General features: G+C 41.2%; 1 protein-coding gene across 2 annotated transcripts in view; it reads left to right on the top strand.

Moving 5' to 3' along the window:
- Window positions 1–27,475, top strand: part of SNTG1 (syntrophin gamma 1) — a 557,992-nt gene that overhangs the window by 420,689 nt on the left and 109,828 nt on the right. For both annotated transcript variants that reach the window (XM_054017063.1, XM_054017062.1), the window contains exon 12: window positions 15,059–15,097. In XM_054017063.1, coding sequence (XP_053873038.1) covers window positions 15,059–15,097 — 39 coding nt within the window. The remainder of the gene's footprint in view (window positions 1–15,058; window positions 15,098–27,475) is intronic.

The raw sequence follows: 27,475 nt of genomic DNA, 5'->3' as shown, positions 1-27,475 counted from the left end.
CCTAGTTATAATCAATTTGTGATTAACTACCTCGATGTCAGCAGCGTTGACAACTAAGTATCATTGTCAGCTTGAATTATAATGGGCCAAAAAATCTATTCAGATTTCAGTTGGTTTTACATGAAATGCAAAATGCAGTTAATGTCAGCAAAAGAGAATGGACCTCCTGGTTGGATGGAGAGCCTATAGGACCCATCAGGGGAGCATTAAAGATTTGTAGCAGGTCCTGCCAGTAAAATAGGATCCATTTTTAGAAACTGGAGATCCTGTAGGCCAAAACCTAGTCCCAAAGGAGACATAAGCCTTTGTCTTCTTCCTTGCTTTTATAAATGAGATTCACTTCCAGTTACATTAATAACTGCAGAGGTGGAATCCACCTCTAGAACAACATTTCCAACACTGCTGGTTCAACGCCATTGAGTCTCTGTATTGTAGTGACTTGGAAGTTGCTTTGCAGCTTTAGCAAGTCCTCAGGGAAGTGCTACGGCAAAAATTGCCCTTGCATCATATTAATGATCCATAAAACGTCCCTGAATTTGGTCCTTTTATCTGATCAGCAACTTTACAGTCTAAGAAGTCTGTCTTCGCTGAGATTTGAACAGAAGAGAAAACCCTTTGATCCTAAAGTATTTCATCCCTCTCACTTCAACTAAAAGTCTTTAAAATCTGAGCATCACCATGCCTATCCTCTAGGCACCTAGAAAATCACTGAGATTCACAAAGCCTGAGTTCAGCACCTAGGCTGAAAGATATGAGGGAGGTCCTCCTTTGCTCTGCTCCCTCCCAACCTCTCTCTGTGGCCATTTTATGTAATCTCGTCTATAGGGACCCAGACCGTCAGGTGAGCTCTGAAGGTATTTACTGGAGTGAGCCCCAGAGGAGAATTATGACTGCATTTAATTACTTGTTAATGCAGTTATTAACAGCTCAAATGGAAAATCCTTTACTAATTGCATTGTGCAATACCTAATTGCTGCTAGATAAGTCATTAATCAGACTGGGAGAATAAAAGTGCTGGCACTGTGTCCTCCTCTTCTGCCTTTACACACACACTTCTGGTCCTCATTGAGCTCTATTTTCTTTCCCACCCCTGAATAGACATGGGGCTCTCTCCTTCCCATCAGCTCCCACATATGGCCGCAGTTCAGTAAAGCACCTGAGCACATGTTTTTCTGAATAGGGATGGGATTACTCAGGTGTTCAATTGGTTTGCTCAAGAGGGGCCTGTGTTCTGGAAATACAACACACATTTATTTAAAAACAACAAGGAGTCTGGTGGCACCTTAAAGACTAACAGATTTATTTGGGCATAAGCTTTCGTGAGTAAAAACCTCACTTCTTCGGATGCATAGAGTGAAAGTTACAGATGCATCCGAAGAAGTGAGGTTTTTACTCACGAAAGCTTATGCCCAAATAAATCTGTTAGTCTTTAAGGTGCCACCAGACTCCTTGTTGTTTTTGTAGATACAGACTAACACGGCTACCCCCTGATACTTGACATTTATTTAAAAAAAAAACTCACCTTTTTAAAAATATTAAGGCTGCATAGGTAAAAACTCAAACATTAGGACATGCCAGATCAAAATTTGCGCTATGGTATAATTTACCTTATTAAAGGACAGGCCATTTCTCAAAGAACATATAATTTTTCTTCCTGCAATGTTAGACACACATGGTATTTTATAATTCTTGTATTCTTACACTGCTTTCATTGTTGTGGTCCAGTATATCTTTACTGACACTTCATTATATGATGTCTCTCAGAGGTATTGTATGGTAGTAATTTCCTCAGCATGCATGTATGCTTTCTTTTTCAGTATAAGATAGTATTCTGTGCTTAACAACTGAAACTTCATTAGCACAATGAGAAAGAAAGCATTATATAAAATATTGCTCTGGAGCACTGGATTCATTGTACATTCATTCCTTCAAAATATATAGTTGTCTAAGTAATTATATAAGTAAGTAAATTCATGTATAGTCAGATTCTGCTACCCTTTCTTCCATTGAGTAATACTTTAAAGAACAATAGCTGCCATTTAATGGACCAATACAGTAAAGATGGCATAGGTAAAAGGAACATGATTTCAGTAGGACTGCTCACAGAACAATGTGGGTAAGAGTGGCAGAATCTGGCCCTATATTAATTGGTATATTTCATTACAATTTGTGAAACACTTGGCAGTGGTAGGCGAAGGGTACTGCAGCACAATAAAGGACAAATATTTCTTCTAGCTATTTTCAAATTTCTCATAGGAGATACTGTAAACAGACAATTTCTATATTGAGCATCTGAATGTCAATTTAAAGGTTTTTTTTCTATTTAATGCTGATCAAAACTTCAACAGTATTATTTACTTCACCATGTGGAAGTTGCATATTTCACGTAAAATGTACGTGGAATGCAACAAAATTATTTGAAAGGAAAAAAAAATTAAATATGCCAATAGAGACAATGAGTAAAAGCATATAAAAAGAATTCAGTAAAAATGAAACGCACGCTACTAACCAATAATTACCTCCTTAACATTTTTTCCTAGCCATTAATGAGGGCCAGAGGAGTTGAACCTGGTCATTAGTTGTAAGAGCATGCTTGATATGGAAGTCGTTGTAACATTTGTAAATATAAAAATTATCTATTGCTGAGCTAAAAAGTTCAGCTCCAAATTGTGATAGGAAAATAAGGAGACAAAGCAGTCTAGTGGTAAGTGCAGGAGACTCGGAGCTGAGATTTTGTTTTCATTCTTTGTTCTACCACTGACAATCTGTGTGACCTGGCCCAAGTCACATAGCCCTTGTTGCTTTAGTTTCCATCATGGGCATAATACTCTTTACCACTAGATCTGTGCATAGAAGGGTAAATCCATTTCATGGAGAATTTCAATATTATGAAATTTGGTTTAATTCTGATTCAGAATGAAAACCAAATTCCAAAATACAAAAGGGTATAGAGCCCTTTCTTTGGGGCAGTCCACCTGGCAGGTTGTCATGGAGCCAGGCGCCTTGCACCTTTGAAACCCTAAGAATCCAGGATGCAAAGGACCCGTGAGATTGGGAGGGGTAGACTCCCAAGGCTTCTGGGCTCTCTGCTCCATATCAGCCTAGACTGTCGAGAAGCTGGGTGGGCAGATAGACACGCTGGGTAGACAAGGTTTCATCAGAACTTTAAAATCTCCCCATCTCTGAAACATTTCAATTGCAATGAATTGGCAAATTTCAACAACAAGTTTCATTAGAATTTTTCCGATTAGCATTTCCACATTTGCAAAGGACTTTGTTACTCTTAGAAATAAAATATATTATACAGTGCAACAAAACATTTAATCAGATGCTTAACTTTAACTATCGACTTATGTCCATGACTATCTGGCAAAGTACTTAAGGGCATGGATAAGTCTCTTGAAGTCAGTGGGAATTAATTCCATTTTTAATATTAAGGACCTGTTTAAATGCTTTGCAGAATGAGGGCCTCAGAGAATAGAGTTGCAGAGACGACTATAGGTAAGGCTGCCTAAGCACATTCATTCTAATGCCCTGTTTTTAATCACTTATAACTTTCCAACATTTGTCTAGTGAGCTGAAAAATGTCATTCTTTCTCTATGCCTGAAGATGAACTCTGAGAAGTTTGAGCCAAACAATTTTGCCGTATTTGAATAAAAAGGAGAGTGAAAAGATATTTTCCTCATATTTTTTTTTTTAAAGTTTGCAACTTTTTGAAATCCCTATAGGCAATCATCTGGTACAGCATCTGACTCTGAACTCCTTTTCTGAAATACCTTCTCTTTATCCATCCTAAATTGGGAGCTTATCATGGGGTGTGTATGCCCCTTCTGCCATGGTCACTAGGAGGCTAGCCGGTAAGCTAGCTAGATGAGAGGAGAGGTGCAGCTGCCGGAAAGGACACGAAACCTTTAAAGAGGGAACTAGATTCAAGGCATCTGAAGCTAATAGCTTAGTAACTTTTTTCTATTTAGAAAACAAGCCAACTAAGGGGAATCATAGTGTCTTCTCATTAAGGTAGTGCAAAGATTTCCTTGTTAGGAAGAATTCTCCTCTGAAATGACACTCTCATGGCTGGATAGGGAGGCGAAAGATGGCTGTGATTCACTCAAATGCCAAATGCAGCGAGCCCAGATGGGATTTCTTATATTACCACTCATGCCTACAGAAAAACTCTTTAACCTGGTTGCCTCAGGTACAGACATTTGCGAAATGTATCGGAGTTTAGCAGCAGAATCTCTTTTACACCCAGGCACCAGTACATAAGTGTTGCATATATTTTAAAAATCACCAGCCGAATTCCTACAGAGCATCAAGTTCAGTCAGGAAGTGGTGTTTCATTGGCCTATAATTTATATTATTGAGTAAAATACTTCTCTTTTTTATTGTATTTCCTTCTACTGCCCTTCTGTCTTATAAAACTTTGATGCCAAACTTCCAAATTTAATTGATTTACCGAAGTGAAAACTCCTTGCACACACTGAATATAAACCTGGTCAATGTCATAGTCCATACCTGTATGCTTAAATGTCTGCTACTGCATTTTTAAAAGAATTTGAAGTAAGGTCATTTTACTCAGCCTACTAAAGACATTTGGCCAAAGCATGTACTCAGTTTACCATGGAATCTATAATAGCAGGCAAGCCCCTGAAAGCAAATAAAGTGTGTGGGTGTAAGCAAGAGAATGTCAGCCAATTGTTAGTTTTTTATTTAATTCTACGGAGTTATGAAAGCATCAATTATTCTAAATAGAATGCAGGAGGAATACCCATAAGATTCTAATCCCTTAGATGTTTTAAATTGCCACCTTCTCTCCCCAAAACCCTGCATCAGACCAACCCTGTATGTGGGGGACATTCAAATATAGAAGAGACTTTTGCAGAATGACCCCCCACCCATCTTAATCTGGAGCTACAAACTCATGAAGAAAATGTATAATATAGAAAATAATTTTCAAGACACACTCCTCCAGCTCTCATATGTGTCTATGTAAATATCTCTGTTGCTACAGTATAAGCCAATTTATATTAAAAACAAAAGTACTATAACAGATTAAATAGTAATCTGTAGCAAAAGTAATTGTAAAAATGTGGCATATATATTTACATTTTGAAAAAATATTGGCCCCAGCTCCAAAGACTACTTAAACAAATTTGATCAGTGACATTTGTTAATCCTAACATAATCATTAAATGAGAAGAAGATTTGGCATTTTCATAGCACTTTTCATCCTTGGAAGCTTTTAGAGCCATTACAAAGGTGGGTAAGTTATTATAATCATTTTACAAATGAGGGAAATGAGACAGAGTGATTAAATGACTTGATTAAGGTTACACAGTAAATCAGCGACAGACTGGGGAACAGACCTACAAACTCCCAGTGCCAAATCTTTTACTCTAACCTCCAGACAAGCTGCATCTTGTTCTTACTATGAGAGTTTAGAACTGTTAGATGTTTTACACCGAACATGGGTCCTGGACTTTCATTCCATTAATAGAAGAGTATAACAACCAACTAGGTAAAATATCATGCCATTGAAAAATAAGGTCAAATTTCGATGGGAATTTTTCCTTATGTTTTTAGGAACTATATTGAGCTTTTGGAAATCAAATAAAAAATAACAAAGTATTTATAAGGGACCTGTTACTGCCTCCAGAAGCTTGTTTCTCTAGAGAATGGTGCTGCAGCTGCTGTGTAGGTTCCTGAAAGTATCCATAGATAGGGACAGTCTAGTGTACATAATTTGAACATATGTAAAGCAGAATCCTATTTCAAATAAGAGGCCCTCACACATGAAGTGAAGCTGGTTGGGTTGGAAGTTGCTGTGTATGCTGCATCTTGACTCAAGGGTCTATATAATTTTCTTCATCAAAAGCTAAAAGGAATGTAGCTCATCTGCAAATCATTTACACAGATTTGCATTGTATACTGTTTTTCTTAGGCATGTAGTAAAACCGCTTTAAATTACAAGTTTGGATACTCAAGGAATATATTATACATACTGTCAGGTGATGTTTTGCTGTGTTGCCTTTGCCTGCTTCTTTCCAGTCAAAATGATTGAGACCTTTAGTAACTATGCTCCATAAACTACCAAAAATATGATATAAACTACAGTTATTCCATTTCATATGTCCCAGATACTGTCTTGACGCCAACTGTACTTCTTTCCAAGGTTAGTCTAGTTGTTTTTTCCCCATTTGTTTGCAACTGATAGCATTGGCCGCCCTCCTGGAATATCTTTAGCAGTAAATCAAACATAATGTGTTTGTCACTTCCAGAAACAGTCATGGTAGCTTTCTGATATTGTACTTCCTCTGTACGTTCAATAATGTGGATGCTGTCAGGTGTAACTGCTGGTACTTTCATTTATGTCAAGTATAGAAACTCAGGCATCCCAACATGAAGTGGTGCTTATAATACAAACACGTTTATTATGATTAAGGCTACGATTATGTCACAGAGGTCACGGAACTCACAGAATCCGTGACTTCCATGACCTCCATGACATTTTCTGCCCCGAGGCTGGAGCTCCCAGCCTTCCCTATGCTATGGGGGCGAGGGGACCCCGCAGCAGCCCAGCCCCCATGGGTGGCAGGGGACCCCAGAGCTCCCTGAGGAGCCCCCCCATAGCTGCTCAACTGCTGCGCAGTGAGGACCCCAGAGCTCGCACTCACTGCAGTGATGGGGGGACCACAGAGCCCCAGCAGCAGTGGATGCTGAACGGCTTCCCCGTTTGGTCAGGGATATTTTTAGTGCAAGTCAGGGACAGGTCACGGGCTTCCGTGAATTTTTGTTTATTGCCCATGACCTGTTCGTGACTTTTACTAAAAATATCTGTGACAACATCTTAGCCTTAATTATGATGGAGCAGTAGTGATGCTACAGTTAAACTTGTGCCAAAAGTTTTCATTTAAGCAAAGGTGTTCACATGTCAAGATACAAGGCCTACATGATGTTTAACATATGGCCATTCAGCCATGCAGTCCAATAAATACATTTGAATTGAATTTCAAATGTGGTCTTCTTGTTGGAACATCACTGATGTTCTGATTTAGGATCCTCCTCCTAACATTTGTCTCCATGGATCCCACTGTAGGTGTGTGCGTTTCATGGTCCTGAGCCCAGAATCATTTAGCCAGTAGTGTCTATTGGGGCTGCTCACACACTCTATATAGCCCACATCACCTACAACCAGGGTATAAAATACAGAGCAGCCCCAACTGCTACTCAGTTCATTCCTGCTGCCTGTGGCAGCAAATCAGAACCTAAGGCATCCTTCTGATTCCCCACAGCTTTGTATAGTTAGGATGGTTGTTAGAGTTAGTGGAGTGTTTTTATAGCTTTGGATAAATTCATTTAAGCACAGTGGCAAAAAACAAATAAACGAGTTTTTTCTTTGTCTCGCCTTGGTCCTGAGGAATGAGAGAGCCAGTCTCCAGGCTTTAAGATCTGTGCTGCCTGGGGGACTGCTATGCCTGCTAATGATGTGCACACAAAGGGTTTGTTCTGCTTGGAAGAGATTCAGATCCCTAGCAAGTGAGCCATTCGCAATTGTTTTACTAATCGCACACAGAAGCCTTGTGATGCCCATCTAAAATTGTTTTTGGTTGAAAAAAATCTGCCACCTGTCTGATGCTGAGGTGCCCCTTCAGGAGCAGCCGCTTCCTGCTTCAAAGCCATTTTCAAAAAGTGCCCCGGCTACAAGAGACATCATTCCAGAATCTAAGAGCCTTGGCAGACTCTAAAAGATTGCCTGCTACTAACAAACAGGTCTCAGCCCTGCAGCCCAAAGCCTGAAAGATCTTTAGGTGGGACTCAGTACTGATTGCCATCCCTAGTACCAACCAAGAAGAAGGCAGAGAGTCAATTTGCTGACTTACCTAAATCAGCTCCTTTAAAACCATATTGATATTGTAGTCATTTTAGGGTGGGGAATTGTGTTCCTCAGCTTTGGTTCCATGTTCTGTACTTTCAGTTATCAACATAGCTTCCTCAATATCATTGTCATCTGTACCATATACCTCAGTTGCTGGTACCGCATTCTGGCAAGACTTCTGGGACTCATGGTCACAGTATTTTGACATCATCAGTCCCACCGCCCTCACATGCAGTGGCTGCGTACCCATCTCCAGCAGACCTAATGATCACTTCTGAACCTGAGTCTCCATTGCTGGACATCTCTCCTTTGTCTACTGCAGCTAGAGCTCTACTGGAGCCCCAGGTACTAAAGATAAAAATATCTCTTCACTCAACTTCGACCGTACCAGTACCTGCCTCTTGTACTATAACATCTAAGGCTGTTCCTCTTTCTATATGTCAGGGCTCTTCTCCATTGGAAGAATTTTATTCATCTTCATTCTCTTCTCTGCATGGGAGTAGGCACCCTTCTTTTAGGAGGTCTTCCCCCCTCACCCAGACTGATTTCTGGGAGTGCCTATGGACAAAGTCCCTATTTCCACAGATCCCATGCTCCAGAGTGATCACACAGTCCTTGGTTCCCTCCTTTGTGACACCATATGCCTTTCCCTTATGGGGCACAGACCTGGCCCTAATGGTTTCCATGAAACCTCAGCCTATGCCCTGTGCTCCCTATCTGACAACTTTGAGATCCAGAATAAGGTCATCTCCTCCTACAGTTCCTACTAGGGAGTTCCTATCATTCCTTCAGGAGCTTCTTCAGTCTGATGAACAAGAACCTCTTAGCGAGGAGGACCTCATGGAGGAATATGAGGATCAGCCTATTCCTCATGTCAGGTGATGATTCTATGGCAAGTCCATGATTATTACATCTAACACACCCGTGATAGATTATTTCAGGGCCTTCCAGCACCTCCATACAAGAACAACAGACATTCTGGAGGTCATTCAGGAGAGGTCTCATAAATTATTTGACATTTTACTCCTGGTATCCCAAAATCGTCTAGCCAGACCCAGTAATTAAGGCATTCTTGAGCCAGCCAAAGACCCCTAACTATTTTGGCCACAACTAAGAGGTCTGATTGCAGGTACCAAGTTCTGCCTAAGAGATTGGAGTAGTCATTTTAGATATCTAGTACATGGATCTTCAGTTATAACAGCCACTCATGAAAAATCTAAGTTACCCAGGCCCCCTAGATCTACACCCAGAGATAAGGAGCCCAAGGGGATGAATCTTCTGGGGCGGGAAGTTTATTCATCTGCAGTTTGCACATTTGAATAGCCAATTACCAACCTTTACTGGCTAAGTACCACTTTTCTGTAACGTATTAACAGTGTCCAAGAGACGAGAAATGTATTGAAAGCAGTGGTTACAGAAGGCTAATTGATGGCAAAGACATCTCTGCATGTTTTGTTGGATATGTCTGATGCTGTACCATCATAGAGGAGATATGGGGGATATGCAGGGTGCATATGCAGCCCCAATAGACACAGCTGGCTACAAGAATCTGGGTTCATGTGCATGAAGATGTGTGTGGACAAAAAAATCTCAAAAAACTCCAGTTACTGTAAAGTAAGTAAGCACTCTTTACATCCTCCATAATTTGCAATATTACAATGCATTTATTAGAGAGTATCAAATTATGAAGAGTAAGAAGAACAACAATTAAGTATAATGGATGAAAATATATGTTGCTATCCAGAGTAAAATAATTTAGGCAATGTGTGTCTAGAAAATGTAGAACTTGGTAATTACAGCAAAACTTCTTTAATTGGAAAATATTTGTTACACTCAAAAAATAAAATCTAGTTAAACTTGTCTGTGCATTTACCAATGCAGGAACTTTAATTAAAGTAGTTAGCATTTGCAGTAAACTGTTTCTTATTTAACTGGAATATTTTCAAAGTCACAAAAGGGGATTTAGGTACCCACTCCCTGTTGACTTTCAATGGATGTTAGATGCCTAAATTCCCTTTGTGCCTCTGGAAAATCTCTCCAGATCAACAAATTCCTCAGCCATGTTTGTTTTACTCCTGTGTTCTTTACATTCAAGGAGTTAGGATCAATTTAGTGTAAAGTTTTCGGTAGGTTGTCTATCTTTTTTACATTTTCTTCCAGTGAATTGTAAACATTTTCAAAAATGCCTAAGTCTCAGAACTTAAGAGCCTAAGGTTCAGATTTTTTTAAGTGGTTTAGGCACATTAGCAGACAGACAGACTACTAAGTCTACCGTGTAGACTCTGCTGATATTTTCAAAGACTTGGTTCAGGCACCCCTGGTTCCCATGCCTCTGGTGAGTTCTTGCATGAGGAAGGTCAGATGCAGGCCACTGATAGGGAGGGCAGCACAGCACACACACAAGACAGCCAGGGGCACAGGGAAACATAGAATGAGTGTGAGAGAGAAAGAAATGTAATTTTGGCTGCTATGACATGGGCTAATTAAAATGTCTGACCTGACTCAGGTGCCTAAACTACAGAAGGTGTTCATGGCTGAGGATCCTGAGCAGAGGGAGGCACCTCTCTCTGTCCTGTCAGCTACGTGCACTAAATCAGCAACAGTTGGCTAGCTTAGACAGTTCCCAACTCAGCTCACCAGCTCCTGAAAATCCCTTTCTTAGGTGCTTAACTATCCTCACATACTCTATAGGCAGGGCCGGCTCTAGGCACCAGCAAAGCAAGCAGTTGTTTGGGGCGGCAGATTTGCAAAAGGCGCAAGAGTCCAGCATGGGACCCGAGAACCAGCAGGGGGCCCTGGGAGCTGTAGTTCCTTGGTTAGCTCCCTGCCTATAGAGCCAGCCCTGGAGCAGGGAAAGAACATTTCCCAGCATTCCCTTGGCCACTAGCAACAGAAAAGGGTGGGGGAAGGAGTATGGAACTGAAGTCTGCAGCTTGCTGTGAATGGTAGGAACAGAGCCAGCTCTAGGTTTTTTGCCGCCCCGCCCCCCCCGCGCTCCCCCTGCACCCCAGTATTGCCCCAGCCCTGGACTCTCCCCCTCCCACACCCCCTGCTGCCCCAGCTCTGGCCCCCACTTGCACTCGCCTGCTGCCCCAGCCCTGGGCTCTTCCCCCCCCCCCGCACCGCCTCCTGCCCCAGCCCTGGGCTCTCCCCCCCCCCGGCGCCCCCTGCCGCCCCAGCTCTGGCCCCCACCTGCACTCCCCTGCCGCCCCAGCCCTGGGCTCTTCCCTCTCCCTCACCCCCGCATCCCCGGCCGCCCCAGCTCTGGCCCCCATCCGCACCTCCTGCCACCCCAGCCCTGGGCTCTCCCCCGCCCACACCCCCTGTAGCCCCAGCTCTGGCCCCCACCTGCACTCCCCTGCTCCCCGAGCCCTGGGCTCTTCCCCCTCACCCGCACCTCCTGCCACCCCAGCCCTCGGGTCTCCCCCAAAGAAGGAATTGGGGGGACTAAATGGACGGTACACCTCTCTATCTGAAGCCTAACAAGGGAGATACGTGGATCCCACTAGAATTTAAAATGAAAAGTAAGGGACGGGAGGCTCTGGACCTAGGCAGCTTTAGATACAGTACCAGGCACTTAGGAGGATTTCCACTTCTGAGCCATGGAAGCAGAAATTGACTTTTCCTTTCCAGATATAGCTAATATTCAGAAAGGGAATCTAGCACCTGCCTTCCAGATTTGAACACCCTCAAAATTCAGGAGTGCTCAAGCTCAATTTGAGCAGCTGTTACTTCATTTCCCCCAAATCAAATATACTGATCCACTGTAACTTGCTGTAGAAAAGGTAGAATAAATTGAGCAAGAAATGCTTCCCAGTGGTTATTAGGACTGGAATTGCTACTTTCAAGAGCCATTTTTTTTTTTAAGTTTTAGTTTTATTTGTTTAAAAAGAAGACCATGATAGTGCATTCCCCATAGAATCAAAGAATGGAACAAAAGAATAATAAAGGCACCTCAACTTTTCCCCATTTATATAAGACAGTCTTATAATATGCATCCAGCTATCCTTCAATCACACAAGCTGAAAATTGTTCCACTTTACTGCAGTTCTGTAACCATATGGGAACCAATCCTGTCTGTGTTCTGTGCACATCCAAAATTCCTGCTGAATGACCCACCCTGGGAGCGAGTTACCAGTGACCCAGGGCTGGGGTGGCAGGAGGGTGCAGTTGGCAGGGGGGGAGAGGGAGAGCCCAGGGCTGGGGTTGGGGGCAGCAAAAAAATTAGAGCCGGCCCTGTCTATAGGGAAGCTGAACTATAGCTCAGCTGAGCAATGCCTAAATCCTTTAAAAAATCCTGGCCTTAAGCACCTAAAGGTACATCTACACCAGAATAAAAGCATGGGCCTGGCAGGCCCAGGTTAGTTGACTTGGGCTCGCGGGGCTTGGGCTTTGGGACTAACATTGCTGTGTAGATGTTTGGGCTCGGGCTGGAGCCTGGGTTTGGGACCCGCCCACCTCTCAGAGTCCCACAGCTCAGGCTCCAGTTTGAGCCCAACCATTTACACAGCAATTTTACAGGTCTGCATCCAAAAAGGAATTGTGGGAGGGGTCGCAGCATTATTGTAGGGGGAGTTGCAGTACTGCTACCCTTACTTCTGCGCTGCTGCTGGTGGCAGTGCTGCTTCAGAAATGAGCAGCTAGAGAGTGACGGCTGCTGGATGGGAGCCCAGCTCTAAAGAAAGAGCCACTGCCAGCAGCAGCACAGAAGTAAGTGCATGGTATGGTATTGCCACCCTTACTTCTGTGCTGCTACCTGCAGAGCTGGGCCCTCAGTCAGCAACTGCAACTCTCTAGCTGTGAAGGCAACAGTGCAGAAGTAAGGGTGGCATGGTCTGACATTGCCACTCTTACTTCTGTGCTGCTGCTGGTGGGGCGCTGCCTTCAGAGCTGGGTGCTCAGCCAACAGCCACTGTTCTCCAGCTGCCCAGTTCTGAAGGCAACAAAGTGAGGATGACAATACCGTGACCACCCTAAAATAATCTTGTGACCCCTCTGCAGCTCCCTTTTGGGTCAGGACCCCCCATTTGAGAAACGCTGGTCTCCCTTGTGAAATCTATATAGTATAGGATAAAAGCACACAAAAGACCAGATTTCACGGGGGGAAAACCAGATTTCACAGTCCGTGGCATGTTTTCCATGGCCGTGAATTTGGTAGGGCCCTAATTATGGCAAGACTTTAATGGTACCTACAGGTAGTGATGGGTACTGTTATTGGGGGGTATTCTATAGATGTTGAATTTAGGAACAAAACCCATAAGGCTCAAAATCTTTGTACATCATCCATTATACGGCTATGCCTACCTTTACAGTGGCATGTAGAGTATAGGCACTATACGTGTAGCTACATGCCACAGTGAAAGGCTCTGGTAGTGGGGAGGCAGTGGGAAAATGCTCTGGCCGCTCTGTGCACCTTTTGTCACTGCCTCCCCCTGCTAGAACTTTCCTCCGCTGCCTCCCCTCTGCCAGAAACTTTCCCCACTTCTGGAACCTTTCATTGTGGTATGGAAAGTCTCTGGCATCAGGGATGCAGCAGGACACCACACTGCTAAAAATAGCATTGTAGATGTGGGAGGCACTGCTTGGGCATGTAGGAGCCATGTAGGGTATATACCCTGTGGGTTCAGGTGTGTAGGGCACTCTCTTCTACTCATCTAAGCCATGTCTCACCATCTACGCTCCTGTTTATATCCATGCTAACTGGGCATCTAGTGTCTGCACTCTACTCACTGCAGTTAGTGTAGATATAACCTATATTTAATATACCTGCTCTTGAGAAAAGTGCCTTAGGATAGATAGTGTCCAACAATTGTATTGAGTAACTTGGAACAGCTGGAATATTCTTCTTCCAACTCTCTTTCCCTGGACATAGATGAACCCAGAAGATAGAGGATACTAAGACTTTTGTAGGGAGGCTTTGCTTTGAGACTCGTGACATTTTGGGGTTAGGGTGAACCCAAAATAAATTCAGCAGCTGCTGGCAAATTTTTGACAGTGTTAAATATGCTTTGATAACAAAGCTGTGGGAGCTGGCTGTTCAAGACTTGCAGAGTGTTTAATATCTGCTGGATGACCTGGTGAGGGGGTCGATACTGTGAAAAAGTACATTTTTTCTTTTTTAAGTTTACCCATTGAAGTGCTTCTTTCAACTTTATGTGTGGATGTTTATTTAGATGAGATTATAAACTTTGGAGGAAATACATTCTCTAGTGATTCATCTTATGTTCCCATAAAATGTCACGCATTACATTGGAGTAGTGTAAATGTTATGTTCTGGTTTGGGGACCTGGCTGGCTTTACCGTTGATGCCTAGTTGACAATACGGTTTATCCTTTAATGTTTGAATAGCATTTTTTCTCATTTCCCCTGAGACACAGAAACAATTGGCAGTAAGATAGTTTAGGAGAGAAAAAAATAAACTCTAGCAATCAAATCTAAGGTCTCATCTAAGAATGCAGATGGTAGAGTTAGAAGATTTGCTCCCTTTAAGCTTGTTCTGAAAGTGTGTGTGTTCTCACACACACACACACACGCGCGGATGGATTTACTCTTCTTAGCAGGAACAGCTACATCTGTTGCATATTCAGATTCTCCCATAATTGGGAAGTGTTGTGCTTTGGGCTTTTGGTGCTACCCAAATAGAGGTAGCAGCTAGCCATGACTTCTGAACTTCCCATGATTCCATGGGCTTAGTGTGGGCTCATCTCTACTTTTTAACTTGTGTTTTTAGGATGGGTAGGTATTTGCTATTTATTAGACTGATGTACCTTGAATGACATGAGAGCTGTTCTCATGTTGTTAGATGTTTTGATGCTTCAGAAATATTACCCAAAGGTTACACTTAAAATTAAGGTTTGTGTATTTCTAAAAATAGAGATTAATGGCAGTGTTTTCCATTGATTCTGTAAAGTTCAGAAAGAAAGTTGCATGTATTGTAATTTCTATAAGCTTGGACGATTGTTTCACTCAGTCCAATATACTGGGTTAAGGAGTTCTCCTTTCATTCACAACAGTTAGACACTGGTATCACTCCACTAACTTCAGTGGAGTTACTCCTGATTTACACCAGTCTAATGTGGAGGACAACATCTCACAAGTGCTTCACACGTCACCCACAATGCCTTTCATTGTTGCATTTATTTAGTATATTTATTAATTAATTTTTTTATTCATTTTTATAGATAAAAAAAATCAACAGGAATTTTCCCGTAAACCAGCAGGTAAGAAAGAGAAATATTTGGAAAATTAATAATTCTCATAGCAGCTGTGTTGGAATTGTTTTGTTGCTCTGTTCCCCCCCTTCCCCCAGAGAAGATAGGGATGCTAGCTCTTAATTGGCTTCCTTTACACTAGGTCATTGAAATAAAAGGGTGTTGAGGTGTTCAAGAAAAGTAGGATTTTGCCCATTGTTTCCGAAATGCATCTCTGTTTGTTTCTACTTTTATAATGAAAAGAGGGGTGGAATTATTATATTCTATACACTAATATATTGTGTCTTGAGAATGAAGACATTCTGAGGAAGTCTCCTCTTTGGTGACACTTTCATTATTAAAGCTGGCTTGGATTTTAAAAGAATTTTCCCTCCCTCTCACTCTTCCTAAAAGATTGTTAGTCATCCACAGAAGTAGAGAATGCATTTGCACCACTTCTGTTTTCACTGAAGATGTCAATTCACCTTGAGCTTATTCAAGAACAGTTACTGTAAAATCACTTAGTATTCTGTAGCATAAAGATTGCTGCTGACTGATCTGAAAATAAGGAAAGACAAAATTGCTTAGTAAACAAAAGATAACTAGCAAGTTAAGTTTTTAATAATTGGGATTTTTTTATGAATTCGTTGCTCAAAAAATTACCAATCAACAAAAAATAATACAAATATAAATAATAGATATAATGGCTCAGCAGGCTAGTGCATAAGTATGCAATGCTTTCTGCTATTCTGGACCTCCTGGTACCAATGTTTAGAATGGCATTTGCTTCCTCTTCATTAGAGTTTCATTGGCTTAAAAAGCAAAAATAACTTCCTTGACTTGAATAGCTTGTTGGTCATGCTATCTGTAAAGGAGTCTGAAATTAATTCTTCCCTCAGGACTTACCATAGAAAATTTCAGGGAAGACAGCCAAAATATCAATTTGAAAGAAGGTAGACAAATTAGAGAATTTCATATATAGAGAGGAAAAAATTTACTGAACTATGAGGATGCAGGATTTTGAGAGATCATTGATTTCAAAATCAGATGTCCTTCCTGGCTTGATTTGAACAAAATTTTTTGTTTGTTTGTGGGTTTTTTTTGTTTGTTTTTGTTTTTTTACTGAAGATAAGTATTGTATGGTCTTAATTGAATACTGTCTATCTGTTTGAGGAAAAGATTCCAGTCACACACAGATTTAGGGCTAATTTCTATCTTCTAATACAGGGGTCGGCAAAGTTCGGCACGTGGCATATCAGGGTAAGCCCCCTAGCGGGCCGGGCCAGTTTATTTACCTGCTGAAGCGGCAGGTTCGGCCAATCGCGGCTCCCTCTCGCCGCGGTTCGCCGTCCCGGTCCAATGGGGGCAGCGGGAAGCGGCGCGGGCCGAGGGATGTGCTGGCCGCGGCGTCCCGCCGCCCCCATTGGCCTGGGACGGCGAACCGCGGCCAGTGGGGGCTGCGATCGGCCGAACCTGCCGTGTCAGCAGGTAAATAAACTGGCCTGGCCCGCTAGGGTGCTTACCCTGGCGAGCCGCGTGCTGAATGTTGCCGACCCCTGTTCTAATATATAGCTATCATCAACATGAACTTCAGAGAAGGATCAAGCCATTTTGTTGTTCCATTAACAGCACGTTATTTATCTGCTAATTAAAGTACGGTCTTGTTCTATCTTTGTCATTTCCACATTTATTTTAGTAAAATGAGTTATTGTCTATCTGAAGTTGAATAACTCTGGGGATACAGGAACTAACTAGTTTGCTTTATGAAAGTACATTATTAATGTGTCCATGTAATAAGAAACCTTGAACTCTGAAATTGATCTGACTGGGAAATTAGTTTGGTGGATTTTCTTAACAATATCATATTTTAGCTATAGTGATTAGCTCAAACTTTGTATATTTTTATTTGTTTAGTATGCAAACACTTTCAGGGAAATAGCTTCCTTATTTTATATGTCCAATTAAAAACCCATGAATACATAAGATGCTATATAGTAAACAATAAGAGAAACTAGGATAGGGCTCAAACCTGCTTACTCTAATACATGTGAACAGCTTTACACGCATGAAGTCCCAATGAAGCAAATAAGTCTACTCAGGTGAGTAAAATTACGTATATGCTTGTCTGTAGCCCTAAGCACATATTGATCGGCTATTCTAATTTAAACATCTTCATCTAACTTTTATTGCAAATAAACCTGCTGACAAACAAGTTATGGAGAATATTATATTTTACCATTACAAATAAGGAATGGCTTGTATGAGTATTTGGCTATCAAAATGAGTTGTAAAATTCAAAATATTTTGTTGACTATGTAAAGATTGTTTGAGTGAGATTCAAAAATATATTGCTGTTTTTGCATATGTAAGCATTTGCTTTCTAATAAATATCCTTCTTTGCTAAAATTTTAGCTACTAAAATATCTGACTTTATTAATTTTAGACATTATTAATGCTTCAGATGCGCATAAATTAGTTGACTTTTTCATCTATGTTTATCTGGGTGTATAGAAGCTTCATACCGAATTTTCCCTTGGCAGTGAAATTTGCAAATATATTAGGTGTTTATTTTTTCATGATGCAAAAATATGGACAGAAATGTGAACTTTCTTTAAATATACACTGTGAATCTCATTTAAAGAGACTGAGTTGGTGCCAGAACTTTACTTTGTAAAAACTAGTGGGTGGAGGGGGGAGTGAATAGTTCATTGTCATTGAAAGTGATTAAATATATGTATATTGAAGTATCATTCTATAAAAGCGCTAGCTAAAATAGCATTAGCCCTTTTTGAGTTGAACAGCTAGCCAAAAGTTTGAGGTCTCTTAGGTTGTTCCAGTTAGGCAGAAAAATTGGTGCAATTCTTTGATGCAGTTCTGTTTATTTACAAAGAATGTGTAAAGTCCACAGAAGGACTCAAATAGCAAAAAACTTTATTTTATCACAGCACCAGGAACACTCTTTCCAGCTTGCACATCTGACCCCCAAACCTCACCTTCTAAGGTCAGACATGTTTTCAGCAGATCCTTCAGCCTGTCTGTGTCTCTCTTTTTCATTCTTTGGGTTCTGCTCAGGTTAAAAAACTTAATAACTGACAGGGTAGTTAAGCACTGGAACAAAATGGTGACAGATGTTGTGGAATCTCCATCACTGGAGGTTTTGAAGAACAAGTTGAAAAACACCTCTCAGGAATGGTCTAGTTATCATTTAGTCCCGTCTACTGAGGTCCTACTGAGGTCCCTTCCAGTCCTACACTTCTATGATTCTATGATGGAAAAGGGTCAAAGGAATAGGATGTGTCCTTAAGGGGATGGGTGTCAGAAAGGTTCTCGGAAATGGGGAAAATAAAGTTAGGGGAGGCTGAGGAAGGAGAATATAACAGTAGTGAAGTCACAGAGAGTCCTGTGGCACCTTTAAGACTAACAGATATATTGGAGCATAAGCTTTCATGGGTGAATATCCACTTCGTCGAGTAGTGAAGTGATGGCTGTAAAGAAAATACCACTGTAAAATAAGCACAATCTTAGAACTGAATGATATTTTTATTTTCTCTGAACCCTATCCATTCTCCATATCTAATGCTATCTATTAAAATACATACAAGTAATTGAAGAAAAACCTAGATTTAAGTTACAGTTTCATGCATATTGAGCAGAAATCCCATGACTTCATTGGAAAGAGGATCAGGCCCATTATCAGATAGGCAGTAAGGTTAGAATATCTCAAGGTGATAGCCAAGGACTTCTATATTTGATCTGCCAAGGTGGAACAGGAAACACAGATGTCACCTTTCGTTTTCTTGGAGCTCGTCACTGTTTTGCAGCTCTTGTATGAAGCACTGAAAATGTCAGCTCCTGAGAGAGACAGATCATTAGGCTAGAGTGAGTTCAAAAAAGTAACACTGGCTTCTTTGTTGACCCTTACAACACTGAAGACTAATATACATTTTTTTTCTTCACTAAAAGGACATGTAGTGTATATCCATTTGCAGGTCCTGATCTCATACACTACCACTTCATGAGTACCCAAACCCTCCCCTATGCTGTTCATCCTAATCAATCCATAACTGCTTGCCAATGGACAGATCTCAATCTGAAATCTACCTCACAGCCTGCCAGAGAACTCCTGGATTAGAGATCTGAACCAGGCCTTCCTACCAACTTTTGCAACCCTTCCTGGCAAGGGGAAGGGTTTAGATTTAAGGCTGAATCATGACTAGAGGCTGAGTTTGGATTCAATGGTAACATATTCAGTGCTGCCAAGTGAAATTTTTAACCCAAAATTTCAGAGGCCTGGCACCCTCTTAAAGACTGAAACTTTCAAAATCCTCTGTTCTCATGAAATTTCAGTTGCATCCAAATTTTTCTAGTTTTTGATCCATCCTAGATCCATTCTAATACCAGTGAGAAAGGGCTTACATTCACAGTTTTGACTATAATCATCCTTGAAAATTAAAAAGGGTTGGATTCAAAGTTAGTTTGGGCCCATATTGGATTAAGATCAAGCAGTTTCTTCTCCCAATTTTAAATGTATACTACATTTTTATATCTCATTTGTTAAAATTTCTCTGGATTATTTACATGATGCTAAAACACAGGCAGTGCCAAGTTCATCATGAAACAGGTGTTCCTTCTTCTGCCCATTTATAAATACTCTCCAATTGGTAATTCAAGGATTTTTTTTGAAGATAGTAACTTGACCAGTATTCCCTTCTTTTTTTGAGGATCATATTTATGGAAAAGCTAAGGGAACATTCCAGTAGCTTTCTGAGCACAGTTATTACACTATTGCAAAGTACTTTGGAGGATCACTTTGAGTGTGAAAGGTGTTATGCACATAAAATCAAGTCTTAATCTATCTTATGTCTACCTACTAGACAGTTTGCAAAGAAATACCTGAACTAATCTGCATTGCTGCATTTTTTTTATGATCTCAGTTTTTAAATTTATTTTCTCTTAATTAAAAAAAAAATATTCTGACTCCTCAAGGATCAAGAAGATCAAGCACAGGTAAGAATAAAATGCTTGTGTCTTTAAAGGACAGCCCTGTGCTGTGAATGGTAGAGAACTGTGCAGCTCCAAGGGAAGACTGGGGAGAAATTTTGTCTCGGTGCAGAATTTCCCATTTGCTGAGAGCAGGAAAGCATCCCTCCTTATGCTCTGTGGAGCACATGGAGTTACACAGGATGTACCATACTAAAATGGGGCACATTTCCTTACCCCAGTATGTCCAACTTTGGTGGTGGTGCAGTGCAACCCTTGAGGTGTGCAAAGGGAGCAGCCTCTGCAGTCTGGGCTCAGGAGAGTGCCGTCAGAGGCTGTGCTGTGCAAGGAGATGGTGACTCCTTGGGTTCCCCTTACTGCACTCCCACACTGAGAAGTAGCTATACTATTTGGTTAGGTTTGTACAATATTTGGTTATACTCAGCTGTGGAATTCCTTTACGCACCCTCAGACTTGTGTGCCCCCCTCCCCACACACTTTACTACATCTGGCAGTAACCTTAGGGGTAAATTCAATATCAGGGAGTATATTGTAATAAGCTGAGTAATTTTCTGTGTTATTGATTTACTTCTACATTCAATTGCACTTTCACCAGTACATTATGATCATCACCCTTCTGTGCTATAGAGGCAAAGCACAAATTGCAATTACATGGTATTAGCAATGAGCTGACACACTTAAAAAGAAAACGATATGTACATGAGAAGCTGCTATTGAGTGATATAATTGATACTCTGTTTAGAGGAAATAGCCAAGATTAACCTTTATAAGTAAATGAGATAACTGCTCTTTAAGTAATTATTCTATTTGTTAGAGTTTTATTATATTGATGAAAATAGCACTATAATATACTGTCCAATATTTGCATATTTGAATACATGAATGATTCTGTCTGTTTTAAGAAGCAAATTTCTATAGCTGGTAAAAATTCAGCCAGCCATCCAAAAACTGCTGGAGCTTTACCATTCTTTCTGCTATATTGCCATTCCATTAGCCATTTCATTAGCCACCAAAAATGCCAGCTTCAGAGAGGAATAAAGGCACCTTTACTCCAGTCATAAAGGTGAATGTCATTACTTGGGCAGGTTGACAGGTTAACATCTGTTTGAGTGATAGACATCTGTGCTGAAACATACAAATGTTTTGATTGTGGGATTATAACCTCCCAAAAGATATCACTTTTATAATACTTTAAAAAGTGAAATGATGGAACAGGATGTTCTGGTAAAAAGTGAGATGTTACTCAAAGAAAATACCCTCAATATGATTCTAGCAGTACATGGGAGACCGTGTTTATGTTCTGCCTCATTTGGGATTTTTGACTTTGTAGGTCTGTTGAACTAAATATTTTTCAATACATCATAACTGTTGCTCCTCAGAATTGCCACTCTACATCTCATGACAGTTAATGAACCTTCAAGTCCTATGGTACATCTGCACTATCACCATCTGCTGTCACAGTGAAGTTTTTGATCGGGTTTATTTAGAGGGGGAAGACTCTGAAATGAAGGTCCTATTGTCAAGTGCTTATTAAAATTCTGAAGGGAAGCTGAACTCATGCTGTTAAATTAAGCAGAAATGCACAATAAGGTGTAAATTCTGCAATGATGGTTGCCTTGTATTGCATTGTCAGCCATACATGCAACTAGGCATAGATAACTCCATAACTTAAGGCCTAGAAAGTCTTATATTGTTTAAGTATTTATATTTCGTTTGAACAAAAAAGGAAATATACATATATTTAAAACTTACACCCTTCTTTCTCTCCAGGGAGGAGATGTAAAGTAGAAGAAAAGATGTCCGCTGAATTAAATATAATTTATAATATAATGTAAGATGCTTCTGAGACTTACTGCTTTAAGACAGTGATCCCTAAACCAATAGAAGTATGGCTCGTTTGTCCTTTTGTCTTCCCCACCTCACGTTTCAGTATAAATCAGAGCAGGTGTCTCTTCTTTCTACCTCAGCAGAAAACCAAACCATTCAAAAGGCACTGTCAACATTAGCCCTCAGAATACTACATAGTTTACAAGTGTATTAAACCTGCCGATTGGGAGAAGCTAATATCTGAGAAGGCAATTGGACTCCTTGTCAAAGGGTGTAGAATATCTGACAGCTGGAGGGCAGTTGTATTGAGTCACTTGGTGAGAGTGTTGGAGAAGCAGTTAGTGAGATTTAGGATATTCCACAGCAGTTTACTATACAACTGGCAAAGGGATTGAGGTAACTAGGAGAACTGCTGGAGCATTATGTAACAGGAAAGAGAGGTCAGATCACATCCTTTCAATCTCTGCACTTCTAATGTGGCCTTCTCCATAGTGTCAACAGTACGTGCCACAAACAGATACTACCATCTGAAATCATATAAATGTTATACCAATAGAATAAAAACCAGCAGGATCTTATTAAGAGGGATAAGGCAAAGATGCCACATTTATTGTAAATATACTGATAAAGCAAAAGATAAAAGTAAACAACGTTGTTTGACTACTTATTTCTTATACACACACACACACATATAGAGAGAGAGAGAGAGAGAGAGATTCATTCACACAATCATTCATTCAAGTTCTGTATAGGTGTTATAGTTACCAGCCTAGAAGTTGCTCATGCCAAGTTACTGGCCAGGTATCTTGGTCTTGAGGATGGAGCCGAGTCTGTGTCAGGTGCACCTGATGCTCCTGGAGGTTGGCAGCGGAACCAGAGACTCAAAGTCATCAGTCTTGAGAGTCCATTCTTATAGGAATTAATTCCTATGTTGTCTATGGGAACTGTTTCATCCTGCTGTTGCTGACTCAATCAGCAGATGGCACATTCCTGCCCAAAGTGGCACATTCCTGGTGGCTCCACACTGTCCAAAGTTTGTGTTTCTCATCCTTCCAGGTGATGGGGTGCAGGGCCGGCTTTAGGCCCATTCAGCCGATTCGGCTGAATTGGGCCCCGCGCCAAGAGGGCCCTGCGCTGCAGCTCTCCACCCCGCCCCCAGCTCACTTCCCCCTCCTCCGCTCCCCTGAACGCTCCGCCCCCTCCCCTGCTTCCCGCGAATCAGAGGGGGGGGGGCCGGCAGCACAAGGTAAGCTGGAGTGGTAGGGGCGCAAGAAAAGGGCTCCGGGGAGGCGCCGCCCGTTCCCGCCGAGCACGCAGGCCCCAGCGGCACTGCTCGGGTCCAGCCCGGCCCTGGCCTGGTCCCCGCGGCGTGGCTCCGGCCCGGCTCCGGCCCGGCTCCGGCCCAGTCCCCGCGGCACGGCTCCGGCCCGGTCCCCGCGGCGCGGCTCCGGCCCGGCCCGGCTCCCGCGGCGCGGCTCCCGCGGTGTGGCTAAACCCGGCCCTGATGGGGTGGATCCCAGTTTACTCTCAGGGGGTTGTCTGGTGGTCCTACTTAACACATTCTTTGGCCGATGGATACTCCGTTTCTAGGCTGACACCTCCCTAACCATTTATGTACATCAAGCATTCATCAACATACATTCCATATCTTAACCATATTTTAATTTACTGTCTCCACCACTTTCGGGGTGTGTGTTAATTCATTTGAGACTCCCGGCCCTTTAATCACAGAGGGTGGGGGTCTGTCCTAGGAGCCGTTGAATGAAGTGAGAGTCACTTAACAGCTTATAGTGTTTGTTTACATTGTATCAATTACTTCAAGAACAAAGTCAATTAACTTGTTTGTAAGTTTTACATAGTAATAAAGTATCTTTCACAGGATAACTATAATCAATGGTTTCTACAGACAGTAGCTTACAAGTTTTAACAGAAGACCCAAGAGATTTTTGTACTTGGTGAAACTGTTGGATTTTAAAGTGTGGGGGATAAATTATGAGGGGGTCACTGTCACTTGGGGGAATCACTGTTAGTACCTTCTTTTATATCCCTACATTCATTCCTTATTGGAGTTGGTTTGTAAACGCCAACAAATGTTATTTGTTGATATGTCTTTTAAAGAAAAAAGTCTTAGCTGTTGTTGTATATTGGTGGTGGTAAGTCTTCAAAGAACTTGGATGCTTTCATTGGAAATATAGATAGTACAATGACAGGCCCATTACAAATGACTAAGACAAATAAAGGATTTCTATTTTTTCTAAAAAGAGATATTTGGAAGATGTTTGGGCTGACAGTTCATAGCGTGAGCAGCATTTGTTAAAGCAACAAATGTTCATTTATGATTTTAATAGTTTTACATTTACATTCTGGTCACTTACATTTTATTGTTGGATTTCATTTTTTTAACTGCCATCAAAACAGGCACTGAAGCAGGCCTGTTTCACAAAGAAACAATGTTGTGCAAGCAGAGCATTTGTCTACAAACAGATGTCCCAAGTGACGGCCATGTGCTGGACCTCTCTGGCCTCACACAAGGTGCCAAAAAGAGGTGACTAACCCAAAAAATGAACTTGTCACAATAACACTTCAACGTAAAAGGCAGGTTTCTCCCTTATGTCTAGGGATATTTAGAAAAGCCAAATATGGGGACAACACCCAACTCTCTGTAAAGCTCAACTTAATAACCTCAGCTTAGTGCGTACTTATCAAACGTGGATTTGTTCTTTTTGATCACTTTCGAATTTTCAGCTGAAGCTGATGTTCGAACTAAAGCCACTGTAACCACTGATTGTAATGGCTCCTTTACTGCATGGAGCGAGAGTCTAAAAGTTCCCAAGGATAATATTAGTTTTATTAGACAAGAATGAAAATCTTCAATAAGTCTACACAAATGTTATTTCTTGGGGAATTGTGTCAATTAAATAAACTAATTGGAACCAATGAAGCAGATACTTTAACTAGTGGTATCTGCTCTTGAAGGAACACATGGGACTCCAAGAACTTTTTAAAATGATTTTTAATTACAATGTACGGGGTGGGAAATGTATGCAATGGCATCTTATTTTTTCATTACCCGTCATATATGTGCTCAAATAGGCTGATTGCACCTCCTATAATATCGTGGTGTCTTTGAAAACCTGATGTCATTCCCCTTCCTAACGCCTAAGAATATAGCACTGCACAGCTTTACCTATCACAATCCACTATTGATATTCCTCTTTTCTTCACCACATGGGACAAGAAATACAATCGTGAGAGATTTGTATGATGGGAGTCAGTGCACCCCATTGGATAGGGTGCTGGATTGTGACTCAGATGACCTTGGTTCTACTCCCAGCTCTGCCATTGGGCTGCTTGGTGAATTAGGGCAAGTGATTTCACCTATTTTTGCCTTAATTTCCACACTTGTAAAATGAAAATAATGCTACCTACCTCCTTTGGTAAAGTGCAAGGAGATCCACAGATTAAGTGCTATCAAAAAGTTAATATTATTCTTACCATTATTTTAATACCAGGAGCAGAATCTCAGTAGACACTAGACATTTTATTAGTGTATTCTTTTCACACTGTGGCATATTTAAACTTCATCATCTAATTGAGATAAAATATTAATTTCATTTTTCATTTTCTTAATAGTTTTTATAAAATATTTGGCATCATTTTACTTTATCATATTAAAATATTGATCATCTGAATTAAATCTCTTCAGTCTGGTGCCTAGAATGTACAAATATACAGCTGGCCACAAATAATAGTGTTGTTTTTCATGGGAGGCCAGGGAAGAAAATCTATTAAGGCCCTATATCAATGCACTCTTAAAGTCCTAGTTATTGATTTCTTAATGAAATACTACATGTATAATCCTAACTATAGCTTAGCTAGCTAAACAATGTTTTTCTCTTCCTGAGTATGTATGATTTACATAGCACAGAAATTAGAAACTTCTCAGTAGACAAAAAGAAAAGCACATACAGTTGTGTACTCTGTTTGTGTTAAAAACGACACTGACACATTGTTAAGCTTACACAGTTAGGCAGGCCAAAGGCAGGAAAAGTAAATGTTCAGGCAGTCTTAACCCTGCATGAAGGCAGTCTTAACCCTGCATGAATGTAGGTTTTTTGGGGGGGGAGGGGGAAGGCATTGCCTCCCCCCCCCCAAACAGGGCCATGGGGGTGCTATGGTTGGGGGAATGCCAGGATCAGGGGAGCGAGGCTCGGTGCTGCAGCAGCCTCACCACCACCACCCCCCGACTTCTTCCTCCTCCCCGCCCAGTAGCCTGGGGTGCTGGCTGGATTGGCGGTCCCGGTGGAGCCCATGCTGCCGTGTGTGTCTGTGTGGTGCGGGATAGCAGGAGCCTGGCATGCAGCATCCCCTTGGCAGCAGCATTAGCCCCAGCAGGAAGGCAGCAGCACCGAAAGGTACCTGAAAAGTGACACCATCAAATCCAGCTGCAGCAGCTGTGGCAGCCTGTGCCAGAATGGCCGCAGCTCCTGGGTTTATGTCTCTGCAGCAGCAGCTGTTGGGGCTCCCCCACTAAGCTGGCTGGGCTCCCCTGCCCCGCCCCCCGCACCGGACCCCCCTCCAAATATAGCAGTCAAGCTATGCCTATGTGTATATGATTCCTAAAGTAGTATGTTAGGCAGTAGAAATACTTATTGTAATGTTGGTTTATGTAGTAACTTCAGAAGAAAAAGCTGAGAAGCAATAATTCGTAAATATATCCCAAGTGGAACTGATATTAAAAATAATAGGCTAGCTAAACAAATGTAAAAAAATTTTTTTTTAAAAAGTCACTCAGAATTCATAATGTGTTACATAAAACTTTTTGTCCTTTCAAGCAGTTACTCCTAGTAATAGAGATTGTGACAGGTATGTCATTTACCGAGCAATAAATAACATGTTGTATATGTTTAGCACACAGGAGAACATTTGGTTTATATATTCTTGGGCACAGATTTATAAAGACCATGTTATTTTACAACACATAGAATACCAAATTTTCAAACCCCCCCAGTCCTCAAGAGATTGAGGCATTTATTTTTAAATTCTATTGCCAGACTGTCTCCTACTGACATGCGTTTAGAACTTAGAGTTTATCCTTACTTCATAAAAATCAGGCTAGGAAATCCAAATTGTGGTTATAATGATGAAACCCTGTACGTTTTTCAAAAAAATCTGATAAGATATGATTGCAATGGACTCTGATGCTGTTAAGGATAATTTTTGTCTCATGCTCAAGGCAAAGCTGAGATTTTTAATGAAAATATAACAAATTCAAAGTGGGACTTCAAAGTCAGTGGAGAACAGTCAGAGAGATTTGAAGGAGTTCAATGCAAGGATGCCTTCAGCATTTTCCCCATTCATGATGGAGAAGAGAGAGAATGGTGGGATCAGTCCTTCCAGTGCTTGTATATGTGGAGACTCTGACTGGTACTGGCATTCCATTGACTTATATCCCTAAAATACTTTAGCTGGAAGTGGTACATAGGAAGAGCTCTATCACAGAGTATCTACCGCAATGGAAGTCTGAAACAGAAGAGTTGACATCCTGCACAATTTAAAATAAATTGGTTGTGATTCTTA

Source organism: Malaclemys terrapin, chromosome 2, assembly GCF_027887155.1.
Source record: "Malaclemys terrapin pileata isolate rMalTer1 chromosome 2, rMalTer1.hap1, whole genome shotgun sequence".
NCBI classification, from domain to species: Eukaryota; Metazoa; Chordata; order Testudines; family Emydidae; genus Malaclemys; species Malaclemys terrapin.
Note: the sequence above shows the minus strand (reverse complement) of the source record. Positions and strands in the feature narration are given on the sequence as shown.